Raw genomic sequence first — 14172 nt, forward strand, 5'->3', positions numbered from 1 at the left:
CAATTAGCCTGATTTGGGCATCATGACATATAAGTTCAAAGCCAGTTCTCAACAGCATTTGGCTGTTGCATCAGAACTGGGGCTCAGACTAACATCAGGAAACAGTAGCCAGTCCACTTTTGAACAGTTCTATTCAAGTATTCTAGCTTGCATTCCCTTTTGGTATTAAAGGAATAAAATTCTGCAGGACTACCTGGAGCAAAGGTTCTTGCTTCATTGTGAAATGTAAGTAATCTTAATTCAAGTCAGTTCAATGTAAGGTGCAGCAGTACTCTTCAAAATCAGTCAGTCTTGGGTACGCCTACATAATATGAAGGAGCACCTAGCAGTAAAACTTTTATTTGGCATAGACAATTTTTATGATAATGAAATAATAATTTAATAATAATATTTATTAATTTTTCATCAATAACAATCCAGTATAGACCACATACCAAATCATAATTCAATTTTAAAAAGCCAATTGTCAGATTCCAAATTAAACATTTTGGTTGACTTCTGATTTTAGGAGATTTTTAGGAGATGTTGATTCCTTGTTCCTACTCCAATCCACTTATTTAATCCAAATAATACAATTCCAATGTTGATCCTTTATTTTAACAGCCAATGATGTGTTGACTTTCGTTCGTATTTAACTGTTCCATATCCTTTAATTTGCAAGAGGTGTTTATATCTGGTAACTTTCTGTGTGGAATGCTCCCCCTCCAACGTTCAACCTTCTTGTAATCAATCATTTTCGGCATTTCCGCCCCCACTCCAAAGACTCAGTTCTACTGCGTACCTTTTGTCATCTTGCTTTTCTCAAAACTGAAAGTGATCCAGCACCTGGCATCTGGCCATTACTCTGGGCCAGTGGTTCCCAACAGGTGGTCCGCGGACCCCCAGGGGTCCGCAAGATGCTATTAGAATAAAAAATATATTAAATATATTTCGTATGATAACAGATTTTTTGTTTTGGCCGCTTCCTGCATGAGCAGAGTCTAGCGCAGAGTCTGTTTTGCAAAGAGGCAGTGCGCGCATTCTACTAACGCTCACCTTTGCGCGCATCGGCTCCATTTGTGCGCTACTGCGCAGGTACCCTGTCTTCTCCATTCCCCTCCCTCCTCCCTGGTGTGCGCTGCCTCTTTGCAAAACAGTAGTGTTTGTAAACAAAGCAAGCATTTTCTTCCATGTGTTTCATGAAAAACAAATATAGGAATTGGCTCGACATGCGGTCGGATTTCAGAGTGAAAGTTTCAAGTTTGGAACCTAATATTTCAGAAATAATGGACTCAAAGGACAGATTTAACTCATCTCATTAAGAACTGAAAATTAAAACTAACTATACTGATGGAGTACTCTGTTGTAACTGTAAAAAACGTATAAATATAAAATATAAAAAGACTCTTAATTTGGCTCTCACTTTTTAATTTTAGGATTAGGAATTAATGGGGGTCCTTGTCACAATAGCGGCTCGATGAGGGGTCCTCGAGAAAATTTTGTTGGGAACCCCTGCTCTGGGAAGACTTCCAGCGTTTTCTTTGAATACTCTCCCATCCAATAACAAGCTGATATCTCGCCAACACTATAATAATTCAAAGTTAGAGTTCTCTGTAGGGGGGGGGGGGTATTGCAACACAGCATCACAATATTTTCCACACAGTTCCATTCTTTCAATTAATCCATAAGCATTATAAAGTTTTGTTGATTCCTGTGGCGTTCGCACATAGCCCCTGGTCATTCCACGGTCTATTGACCCTGCACCACCACGGCTTATCTCTTCCACTGCCACCAACCAGGTTTCCCCAGTAATATATTCAGACTCAGTCAGGTTGTAACCTATTAACAAAGATTTCAGTTTACAGTGGTACCTCGGTTTATGAACACAATTGGTTCCGGAAGTCTGTTCATAAACTGAAGCATTCATAAACAGAAGCGAACTTTCCCATTGAAAGTAATGGAAAGTGGATTAATCTGTTCCAGACAGTCCACGGAGTACTTAAACTGAAGCGTTCATAAACTGAAGCGAACTTTCCCATTGAAAGTAATGGAAAGTGGATTAATCTGTTCCAGACGGGTCCGCGGAGTACTCAACCTGAAGCGTACTTAACCCGAAGCATGGGTGTAATTGGTTCCGGAAGTCTGTTCATAAACTGAAGTGTTCATAAACTGAAGCGAACTTTCCCATTGAAAGTAATGGAAGGTGAATTAATCCATTCCAGATGGGTCTGCGACGTTCGTAAACTGAAAATTCGTAAACCGAGGTGTTCATAAACCGAGGTTCCACTGTATTGTGAACGCAAACAAGTTTTAAATACTTTGAAACATTGTAATCCGATTCACTGTCTCTGCCTGTAACTCACTCTAACTCCTATGCCTCCCACCCACAAGAAACCAACCGAACTAACTGCCAAAAACCCCTGTGGTGAGCCTTAAACACAATTGGGCTCCGCCCCTGGGCTTCCTTATTGGTCAGCCTATTAACCCTTTCTCTCTTTCCCCCAGTATGACATCTCCATAATGAGTGGGCAAACACCACAATTCCCTATTGCAGTCCATTAATAATTACAATCCATTAGTAGCTAATTTTTCTTCAGTGAAGAGCTGCTAAATCATAAAACAGCATAGTGAATATATAGAGAGAAAACAAAGGCTTCTCTCCAGCACATACCAATCCAATTACGATGAAAATCTTCTCCAGATTGAGACCTTGACACTTACCAGTAGTGACCGATTCATTTAGCAGGTTAACTTGTCTCCCTCTTCTAGAACATGCCTGTTTCTTAAGTCCGAATTCTGATATACCTTAAAAAACAGAAGAATCTCTGCTCATGGCGACCACGTTGGAGAGTTTCCGATGCTATGCACTCAGTGACCCCTCCCGCCTGCATTCCGTAGGAGTGGGAGGCAGGTACCAGATGATCTGCGAGTGAGAGCTCTCCCCCCTCAACCCAAGTGGGGAGCTTGCAAGGATAATTACTCACAAATTATCCTTAATTGGCTGCATGCCTGGGGGCTGCTATTGTGGGAACCACTGTTCACCATGGCGGCAAAAACTGGAAGTCCTAAATAATATTTTCAAGAATTCTTTCAAACTGCAGTATATATGAAGTCTACCATACAATACATTATATATTACATTGTATATCCCTCTATTGACAGGTTGCTGCTTCTCCCATAACCTTGCATGGCTCAACCACCTCCTTAACTTCTGACAATACACTGTCTGGATCAGAAACTGAACTTGCGACACCACAGGTTACTGATTGTTCTTTAGAGTTTGCCCTTGACCCTGATTAACATGTTGCCCTCTAATGAGGGGGTGCCTATTTCTGACCTTCCTCCCTTTGGTATCCATTTCTGAGAAATGGAGCATGCACACATTGGGAGCAGCTTATGCCAGGTGATACTGAATGTGACAGATTGGTGTGCAGCAAATGCTGGTGTACCTTTGAGAAAAGCCCCTACTGGGAGAAGGCATATCAAACAAAGCCAACTCCCCCCCCCCGCTGTTCCACTGTTAAGGATGATCAAAGCAGGGTCTTTGTTCACATCCCCTCAGGGAGGCAGGCAGAACATGTCATTTCTTCACATTAAGGCATAGTTTAAAGTTAACAGCGGTTTTATGTGATGTGTGAACCAGGCTTGGAATTTACCATTATGTATCCCTATAACAGGGACGCTGGTGGTGCTGTGGGTTAAACCACTGTGCCTAGGGCTTGCTGATCAGAAGGTTGGCGGTTCGAATCCCTGCGACGGGGTGAGCTCCCGTTGCTCAGTCCCTGCTCCTGCCAACCTAGCAGTTCGAAAGCACGTCAAAGTGCAAGTGGATAAATAGGTACCGCTCCAAGCAGGAAGGTAAACAGTGTTTCCGTGTGCTGCTCTGGTTCGCCAGAAGCAGCTTTGTCATGCTGGTCACATGACCCAGAAGCTGTACGCCAGCTCCCTCGGCCAATAACGCGAGATGAGTGCCGCAACCCCAGAGTCGGTCACGACTGGACCTAATGGTCAGGGGTCCCTTTACCTTTACCTTTTATCCCTATAACAGAGTTTTTACATTTACAAGATAGCACTTCAGTAAATTGAAATTCTGATAATATAAACTTGAACGATTTTCAGTAAGGCAAATTTTTCAATGAAACTGGGCTGACCACCCTACCGTGTTTCTCCTAAAATAAGACACCGTCTTATATTTTACTCGGGGGGGGTGTCTTATTTTTTTATTACTGGTAAGTACCGTATGGTTCTGGGCGCCTGCCTCCTCCTGCCGCGGCCAGCGTTCCTGCTGCTGGGTCCCGCTGGCTCTCCTAACTGGGATGTGTATTTAAGTGGGAAGCCGAGCCCACTGCGAGAATTATTCCTCCTGCTGTTGGCCATTTTAGGCATCTTTATAGCGATTATGTAGAAGCTGGAGACTTGCCTCTCTTTGCTGTCATGCCCACGGAAAGGGTCCAGTAGAGCTTGGGGCCTCTCTACTGGGAAGAGGGAACCGCTGCTCAACGACAAATCATAACCACAAAAGCGCCTTGAATAACTGACAGCAGCCTTCGTCAAGCTGCAGCCTTTCTTATGAGGCGGGGGCTGCAGCCCACCAGAGCTTATGAAGGCGCCAGCAATCTGTCAAAGTCTTTTCAAGGTGGGGCGCGCGTGCCACAAAGCTCGACCTCCCCTTTTTACATGTTTGTTTCTGCCCTTATGGGCAGCAAATAGGAAGGAAGGAAGGTGGGTGGGGTGGGGTGGGGTTGGGAAGCCCCTCACCGGGGGCGCCTCTCACGCGCAGCTTTCCTTCTTCTGCCCCTCAGGGAGGCAGGCAGGCAGAAAGCGTCGCACGTGGTTCCTCCTTCCTTCTCCCCCCTTCTTCTCCCCCCACCCCGCACCAGGCTCAGCCCACGGAAGCAGGTGGCTCCTTGCGCGGGCCGTGCCCCCTCCCTCTGCTCGCTGGGCGGCGTGTGCGGGTGCCTTTAAATTGCTTTCGCGGGAGCTCGGCGGTCTCGCTCCAGCAACACGCCCCGCTGAAGCGCTGACGAAGCGCCCAGCAGCGCCACGCGGAGTGCCCTGAGCCAGCAGGACCCAGCAGTGCTCTGTAGCACTTTGAATCCTCCTCTTCCTGCCGCGGCTCGGCGCCCTGAACTGGCTGTTGCTGCTGCTGCTGAAGCACCGACAAAGCACCCAGCAGCGCCGCACAGAGCGCCCTGAGCCACAGCAGGAGGAGGAGGATTCAAAGTGCTACAGAGCACTGCTGGGTCCCGCTGGCTGGGGCGCTGCTGGGCGCTTTGTCGGCGCTTCAGCGGGGCGCGTTGCTGGGTCCCCCTGGCTTGGGGCTCCACTCGGCGCGTGCTGTTGGGTGTTTTGGCGGGGCTGCAGCAGTGGCAGCATCCGGTTCCGGGCCCCAACCCAACAGGCCTCTTCTTCTTCCTTGGTGCCCTCCAGAAGTGCACCTAGCACTACGGCTTATTTTCGGGGTATGTCTTATATTTTGTCAATGCATGAAAATCCTGCCATGGCTTATTTTATAGGTACGTCTTATTATATGAGAAACACGGTATCTATCAAAAAATAGGTGGGTTGACCCTGGGACTCTTTGAAGCATTCTTCCCAAATAAATATATTTGCTTAATCCTATATAATATTGTCCAAGTTGTCCCTGCGTCCAAGCTGTCCCGTGTGTCCCTGGGTCACTGTGCATGTCCCCCAGGGACACAGGGATTGGACGGAGAGACTGCACGCGCGTGCACACACACACGCACGCTCCCCCCCGCCAACCGCCGCTTGCCCTCGCCCTCGCCTCTCGCATTGCCACCAGGCACAGGTCTTGAGCGGTTGGCGTGCTGCTGACAGCACAAAAGCCGCTCCAGTTAGAGAAGCCGCAGCCCCTTAGCCCACACAGCCAACGAACACGAGGGAGGACATAAGCAGCCACCACGGAGCTCGCGGATGGCACCTTGCCTCCGCTCCTAGCTCATTTACCTTCTCCACGTCCCCGGCCTCTTCCTCTCCCAGCCGACCAACCGTCGCAGCTAAACCTGAAGCAGTTTTTAAAGACACCCCACATCGGAACTCTAAGGGCACAAATCTTCCCGGGAATGTGCAAGCGGCAAAGGAGAGCCAGCCCAGGCCGGGCCTCCCCGCGCGGCCCCAGCAATCCCCCCGCACTCACCATCTTGCTTCAGCAACAGCCTTTCCCTCAAGTCCCTTCAGCAGCGCGGCCCCTTTAAGAGCCCCCGGGGGGCCCTCCCCGCCTCAATTTCAATCCGGCCTCAGTTGTCAGGAAAGATGAGGGATTGAGCGCTACTCTCTGAGAAGAGGCCTTTTTTTACCTCCTCTCTACTGCTCCTTCCTGGGGGGGGGGGGGGTTCGAAACTGTTGCTTATTTCGCTAAGGAGGCAGAAATATGCAGGCGCTGGGGACTCGAGTCATCCCCTCCCGGCTCAGCAGCTGTTTTTCTGCCGTCAGAGCCTCTGATACTAAATCTCCCCTGCGGAGGCACAAAGTCCTTGGGGGGGGGGAGTGAGGCGCTCAGCACAGCACAGTTTGCAACATAGCAAGATACATTAAAATCATATTATTTAAAAAGCAACTGCTGCAGATGTAAGAAATACAGTTGACAGTCAGGGAAAGACTCAATAGAGAGTCTCTCTCTCTCTCTCGGCCCTCTCTGCACCCCGCCGGGCAGGTCTACTCGGGAGGAAGCGGGCTTCAGAAGGCTGCCCTCCCCTTCTCCTCCCAGACGCAGCAGCCGAGCGCAGAGAGGGAGGTTAGGAGGAGCAGCGGTGGCAGCAGCAGCAGCCTGGCTGCACCAGGCAGCTCATGGAAAGGCTTTTCCGCTTTCTACCCACCCCTGCCCCTCCCCCAGCCCAGCCTCCCCTGGAGAATGAGAGAGAGAGAGCTCTAGGCACTCGCTGGAGAGCTTTCCCGCGCGTGCCCGCTTCCCTTTGCAGAAACAAGCTCCTCCAGAAAGCCTGCGTTTCCACAAGCCCCTACCACCTTGCACAGAAAGGGGTGCTTTCCTCTCCCTCTCTCGCCTTGCCTGCTTTGCCTCAACGCCCCCCCCCACACTATAGGTAGGCATTGCTTGAGGCGCAAATACGGTGCCTGAGGTGGCTCTCCCAGCAAGCACCCTCTCCAGCTCTTGCCTGCAGCGCTCTTTGAATCGTGTCTCCATGCTACCCACGGCATTTCCCCTGCGCTAACACCAGCCCTTACCTATAACTCTCTGGGGCATGAACTCGACCCTTCCTGCACTCAGCCCCAAGGGATAAGAATCTACAGCTCTTAAGCACCTCTCTATTCCCCCCATTTCATCCCCAGCATATTCTTGCACTCTAGCTCAGGTTTTAGACTGTGTGAGATTGCTGTGTGTGTGTGTGTGTGTGTGTGTGTGTGTGTGTGTGAGAGAGAGAGAGAGAGAGAGAGAGAGAGAGAGAGAGAGAGAGAGAGAGAATCAGAATTATAGAGCTGGAAGGGACTTTGAGAGCCCTGTAGTACCCTTCCATGCAGTGCAGGAATCTTTTGTCCAACGTGGGGATCGAACCCAAAACCCTGAGAGGAAGAGCAAGGGATTGTTGTGGGTCCCTAACCCCAGGCATTCCTGTTTAGGGCCTCTAGCTCAAAGACGGCTAGCTGGCAGGCTGCATCAGCCCCCCCCTCCATGACTCTCCTCCCTTGCAAAAAAAAAGTTGTCATCCTTTTCACTGCTCCTGTGTTTCCCTGCTGTGAAGCCATCATGCCAAAAGGGCTTTTTGGTGGTGCCTCAAAGCTACCCACTTCCCCAGTTCAGTCATACCTACCTACATATGTTTCACAACATATGTTTTACCACATATGTTCTAGCACCCGTTATTTTTAACGGGCTTCAAGATACTAGTTATAATATAGTTAGATATAGCTTCAGCGGGGCGCGTTGCTGGGTCCCCCTGGCTTGGGGCTCCACTCGGCGCGTGCTGTTGGGTGTTTTGGCGGGGCTGCAGCAGTGGCAGCATCCGGTTCCGGGCCCCAACCCAACAGGCCTCTTCTTCTTCCTTGGTGCCCTCCAGAAGTGCACCTAGCACTACGGCTTATTTTCGGGGTATGTCTTATATTTTGTCAATGCATGAAAATCCTGCCATGGCTTATTTTATAGGTACGTCTTATTATATGAGAAACACGGTATCTATCAAAAAATAGGTGGGTTGACCCTGGGACTCTTTGAAGCATTCTTCCCAAATAAATATATTTGCTTAATTATAATATAGTTAGATATAGCTTGGAAGTTAAATGATTGTAGTAGCTGAAGATGTAGCTTGATCTTGCAACTGGTACTTTGCCAATTAAGATACAGCTCTATTTGTGTTATACTACAAGGGAAACTGAAAACCAGAATATGTCAATCTACAGTGCTAAAGCTACTGATAGGTATTGAATAAGGAAGTGACTATTATTTTTTGTACATGATATGAATACTTCACAGCTTGCTTGTAGTTGGAACAACAGAGAATTAACTTCTAGTCGGTGGATTTGCACTAACTTTATTCCTCTTAGGTAATATTTGGTGGGGAAGGAAATTAAGTGAAATACAACAGTTATTTGATGCATGCAGTATTGACTGAGAAGGAAATGTATTTTTGCTAGTTGGTCATTATGGTGGAATGATGTAAGGGTTGCAGCCTTGGATTCATTTCAGAGTTTCCCAAACTTCAATATTGATATTCTAGGCATGTAGTAAGAGGATATACTTTCTTTAATAATTGATTCCCAGCATCTTCCAAAATACCATGTGTAATCTGGACACGCTTTCTTGCAAGCATTTATTTCCATTTTAAGTAACTAATAACTATCTGGTTGTGTCTCTAGACACCTGTTACAAATTCTCAAGAGTCTGAGAACTTCAGTCCACCTCAGTCCTTGTATCAGATAAGCCAAGAGATTTCTGAAGTATTAATGCCTCAAAAATCTGAAATTTCTCAGGTGAGTTCGACACATACTGTAAGAATTTGACTGATAAAAAAAGTGTGCCGTTATTGCAGGAGTGGTAAATATTGTTCCCTTGATATGTTGTCCCCAGCTGGCATGGGTGGTCAAGGATGATGGGAGTTGTAGTCCAACAACAACTGGAGGGGACCATGTTTGCTATCCTTTTGTTATATAATGTTGATCATCTGAAAAGGAAAACTAGTAAGTTTTAAAATGAGAGTTCAGTGCCATAAGGATCTCCATCATGTTAAACTTCTGTACTGTATGTAAATGTTTGAAGTGGAAACACATCTAGTTCAAACATGTTTGACATAGTCAGCAGAGACAATGGAAATCCCAAATGCACAGCAAGAGCAAATGAAGTAGAAGCTATTCTGTTCTTTGATATGTCCTACCATTGGCTTGCTGAAACTGCTGGTGTTTTGACAGCATAGGGTTTAACAGTGTAAATGGCTTTCCCATTGGCATAACAATAGAATATTACTATTTTTTCCTTCAAGGTTCCTATTGCTCTTTCAAGTGAATCACAGACATCATTGACTCCATCAAGAGCTACCATGTCACCAGTACCCCAAGGGAAGGGTTTCCAGTCTCCTTCCCCAAGTAGTAGCGTTAGCATGAAAGCACCTCCCTTTCAGGCTGTGCAGATTGTAAGTACGTTGGCTGTCTAGGTGAATGTAATTAGATGGGAGGGCAAAATCTAGACATAAACGAGGAGGTGCTAAATCCAGGGTCTCCTCAGAAACAGCAGAGCACCCTGTATAATATGCAAGCGAACATAGAGGATACGTGTTTAGTAGGAACTATTTTTTTTAAAGCAGATGCAGATGTATTTACTACAAGTTTACAATAGAAGCATTCCCTGAAGGGATCCCTTTATTTTTTTGCATGCTTACAGCTGCATTTAGACCTAATAGTACAATTGCTTAAAGCACTCAAAACGAGAATACACTGCATCACCAAAAAAGATGGCAACATAACATTCTCCCCCAAAGGCATAACATCATAATTTGCAGAATTCTACTCCAACCTTTACACCTCCCATAACCAACCTGAGAAGGAAATCAGAAAATTCCTAGCAGGACTGACCATGCCTACCTTAACTGACGAGGAACAGGAATTCATGGACAGTCCTATCACTCCAGAGGAAATAGACATGGTCCTCAAAAACCTGAAACCACACAAAGCCCCATACCTAGACGGCTTCACAGCAGAATTCTATAGGAAAAACAAAGAACACCTGATGTCCTACATGACTCGCCTATTCCATGACATCATAAAAGGGGGCCCATCCCCAAAACCTGGACCCACTCCAAAATAGTCTCCATCCCAAAACTACTGAAAGACAGCCTCAAAGTAGAATCATACTGCCCAATCTCATTAATAAACCAAGACTACAAAATATTCACATCAATCTTGGCCAACTGCCTAAAAATCTTCCTACACTAGTTAATAGCGCCAGGCCAGACTGGCTTTGTCCCTGGCCACAATATTAATGAAACTGATTTGTAAAAAAGGTTACTTGAAAAAAAGAGACATTGCACATACTTTTGTAAACCAAGAAAATCTTTAATAAAAACACATTTAAAATAAATAATAATACAATTACTGTTTTACAGTTCCTACTTGAAGTTCTGCAGCTTTGAGACTAGAACCCCCGTGAATAAGGAGTACCAGTCTTAATACTTAGTTGAAATTAACTGCAAATTCCTGGTAGAATGTGATAATGGCCATGGCACCAGACTTCCCACTCCAGCGTAAATGGAAAATACTTAAATTTCTACTCTGCGTAGACTACACAGCACAAGATGGGGCAGACTTGATACTGCATGTGGCCTATAGAAACACTGTAAAAATAGCCCTTTTTTGCATAATTGTGTGTTGTGTTGCAGGTGTTCAAAGTGAATGCACCTTTACCACCTCGCAGGGAGAGGGATATAAAAGAGAACTCTTTGCATCCTACAGGATATAATCAGAATTTTTGTACAGCAAGTACACAGACTCCACCCCAGTGTAAACCACAGTCTACTCAAAATGTTGAACAAACTGCTTTTTCTCAAGATGGTTTGCCAAATGGTAAGGAAAACCTCAGTGCAAGAATGGTAATGGGGACATCAGAGTACAACTTGATTGATTCCTCAGCAATGGGGGTGCCTTACAATATTTAAGCCAAATGATTTCAAGGCACTCTGCTAGTGGCTATAAAAGCAGAAGTAGAAAAAGACTGAAGAGTGATGACTTAGCAGTATCCAACTGCCCATCTCCAAGGAAACATGATCTTATCTGACACGTAGTGAAAAAAGTGTACTGTGCTGGCCGGGACTGTTTCTTTAACAATACCCTACGGAGGATAAAGCTATAAATAGTCAATAGCCAGAATGGTTGTGTCCTGCCCCCAGTGTCATAGCATGCCTCTGAATACCAGAGTAGTTGCTGGAAATCTCAGGTGGAGAGAGCACTATTATTCACATGCCCTGCTAGGACAATAGGTAGGCATCTAGTTGGCCACTGTGAGAACAATGTTGAACCAAAAGGGCCTTTGACCTGATTCAGCAGCAATCTTAGATCCTTAAATCTTCCTGGGCCACGTGAATATTTTCTTAAGCTTTCAACTTTTGTTGCTCTTTTTTTTTAACTTTGGCTACTTATGTTTTCTACTGCAATTATTGATGTGACAGCCTTTGATGAAGTAAAGTATTGTTGGAAATAACTGCATTAACTACTTGTTATGATAAACATGATTAGATTTTCAAGGAGGCAGGTGGATAACTTATCTGTAAAACTTTAGTTTGTTAAAGCTCTAGAAGTGGTTTGGTTAACTGTAACGGGCAGTAATAGGGGAGATGATTCTAACCGTTCAAAGTAAAGACTTGCAAACTATCTTGAAAGTCTTTAGCTGCTAAAGGTTGGGCAAAGCAATAAGGGAAACTCCTGCTTTTAGGCAGAAAATTATAAGGCTATTTTTAAAGTACCTGGTTGAGGGAGCTGTTCCTGTAAGCAATGGTAGTCTCGCCTTTTATGCAGCACAGACGACCACTTTCCCTAGACCACCTCAACCTTTTGTCACAAGCCGTGGATCAGTCAGAGGCACCCTTCGAGGTGCAAGGTCAGCAACCAATTCATATCGCTCTCCTGGTGGCTATAAAGGTATGTATGGTTTCTGTGGAAATACTTTCCAATGGATATATCTTAACATTGGACAAGTAAAATAAAGTTGGCCAATACAAAAAACCTCTTAGTAAAGGGGAACATTCAAACCGCTGAACTTTAAAACTTTATTTGCTCATGGTTGTTGTTTTTTAGTAGTAAGACATAATGGGTTGGATCAAAGTTGGTTGCTTGAACAACAGGGTTTCCCAGTCTCTGCTGTAATGCCGTGTTCCCTGAAGTCACTAAGTTGGGACCTTTCATTAAAGTGTGGCTGCAGCACAGAGGCGGAGGATAGAATGGAGTCAAATGCTAAAATTGGTAAGCGCACCATGCACAAGGAGGGAAGTCCCATTTCATGTGCAGCCATCTGCCTGTGCAGCTGTGCATCAAACCCTTTTGTGGTGCTCTGTTGTAAGCTGCCTGATAGCTTAAGGTTGAAAAGGCAGGCACTCAACAGGCAACTTTCAAGTGCCTAAATAAGATATCTATGAAGTTGATCCATTACTTTAAGCAAAAGCAGGGGCTTGTTTTTCAAGCTGTTTTTTTAAACAAGAATTTTATTTTTTTGAGTAGAATTGTTTATTGCATATGTAACTATATAACTCCGTACATATCAACCACAATGTTAGTCTTGTTTTTTTAAGTGACTTTCACCAAATAGTAGTAGCATGTGAAAAGAAAGAAGCCAAAAGATCAAATGTAGCATTTGCTGTCCATATCTAGTTGGATTTTGACCTCAACAAGAAAAACTCATGTATTTGGTTGGTGGTAATTCCTGGATGCTATTTGGTATTGCAAACTAGGTGAATATCAATTTAAGTGTTAATGACCCTAAATAACTTTGGTTGTAAGCATGTGCTCAAACTGAAGTCAGATACATAGTTACTGAGCATTGCTCCTTTGCCTGAAAATGCTGGCTGCCAAAGTGAGTCATAAACTCCTTAATTTTTTAACACAGGAAGAGTTCTCTAACACTGTAATTATTGGATAAACCTCCTGGTTACTCTTTACCCATAAAACAAAGTTATGTTGCAAGAGTCAGAACCTCTCAGTACTCAGCAACATATTGGGTATTTGACCTGCCCATAGGAGGGAACTATCAGAGTTCTCCAATGCGTTACTGGGTGACAGGGAGATCAATCTGTCAAATCATTCTAGTTCTTAAAGCAAATGATTTCATATTTTGTTCAGCAGGTTTTGAAGTTTACAGGGGATCGGCTTCTGTTCCTAATGGCCTTTATAGCCAAATGCATCTTCCTGGTAGAGATTATCCTTCAGTGCAGTATCCTCACAGGGTAATTATTTTGGAAGATTTTTGGCTTTGCAAAAGTATACATGACCCTTGGTGGTGGTGTCCTGGATCCTACTCAGGAATAAAGATCAAGTACTTATTTGCACATAGTCAGGTTAATGGTGCTTTGCAAATTTGACTTATCAGATTGAGTGGAGTATTGTAATGTATCATTTAGTAGGGACTAATTTTAATTGAAATGCCATCTAGAAAGGGCTGAATATATTCAGTGTTCATGCTTCCCATCCTAACTCTGAGAACATGACATACGTTTATATGTCTCAAGTTTATTGGGTTAATGCAGACATGGCCAAACTTGGCCCTCCAGCTGTTTTGGGACTACAACTCCCAAAATCCCTAGCTAACAGGACTAGTGGTCAGGGATGATGGGAATTGTAGTCCCAAAACAGCTGGAGGGCCAAGTTTGGCCATGCCTGGGTTAATGTGTGTGTCATGGAGCTATCTTTCTCAGAATTCCCAGTGTGCTGATAGATAGCTGCAACAGTATTACAACTTGCTCCACTTTCAAGGAATATACACTCATATCAATTTAATAAAGCACATTGTCAGCTGCAGTGATACTGGAGCAAGGGTTGGCCATGAGAGGTGTCCAAGTGGATTATGACCCCTCCTACTGCTTTGAAGGCAGGAAAGATTTGATCATATTCTCTTTCTCCAGCAGTCCTCTCCCAATACTACTCAAGAGTGGGTGCCCCTGGAGCACTGCTCCTGAGTGGAGCTATCCTCCCAAAGGATGGAGATGCATAGTTCAGGTGTGCATCAAAGTGTCATGCAGTCACACC

At 45.1% G+C, this 14172-nt stretch overlaps 1 protein-coding gene and 1 long non-coding RNA gene across 20 annotated transcripts in view; one reads left to right on the plus strand and one right to left on the minus strand.

Annotated features, from left to right (window-relative positions):
- CAPRIN2 (caprin family member 2) overlaps positions 1-14172 on the plus strand; it is a 36393-nt gene that overhangs the window by 17284 nt on the left and 4937 nt on the right. For 8 of the 19 annotated variants that reach the window (XM_088652264.1, XM_088652267.1, XM_088652275.1 and 5 more), the window contains 6 exons: positions 3142-3237; positions 8809-8922; positions 9429-9578; positions 10821-11004; positions 11953-12075; positions 13270-13373. In XM_088652264.1, the coding sequence (XP_088508390.1) occupies positions 3142-3237; positions 8809-8922; positions 9429-9578; positions 10821-11004; positions 11953-12075; positions 13270-13373 (771 nt within the window). The remainder of the gene's footprint in view (positions 1-3141; positions 3238-8808; positions 8923-9428; positions 9579-10820; positions 11005-11952; positions 12076-13269; positions 13374-14172) is intronic. The other 11 variants (XM_088652277.1, XM_088652266.1, XM_088652268.1 and 8 more) reach the window with 4 other exon arrangements.
- LOC132592771 (uncharacterized) lies at positions 307-6748 on the minus strand. The gene is made up of 3 exons (XR_009558292.2): positions 6137-6748; positions 2701-2784; positions 307-899 (listed from the first exon to the last, which is right to left on the minus strand). It is a non-coding gene; the product is annotated as an uncharacterized LOC132592771 (long non-coding RNA).

Source organism: Zootoca vivipara, chromosome 9 (genome assembly GCF_965207765.1).
Source record: "Zootoca vivipara chromosome 9, rZooViv2.hap1.1, whole genome shotgun sequence".
NCBI classification, from domain to species: domain Eukaryota; kingdom Metazoa; phylum Chordata; class Lepidosauria; order Squamata; family Lacertidae; genus Zootoca; species Zootoca vivipara.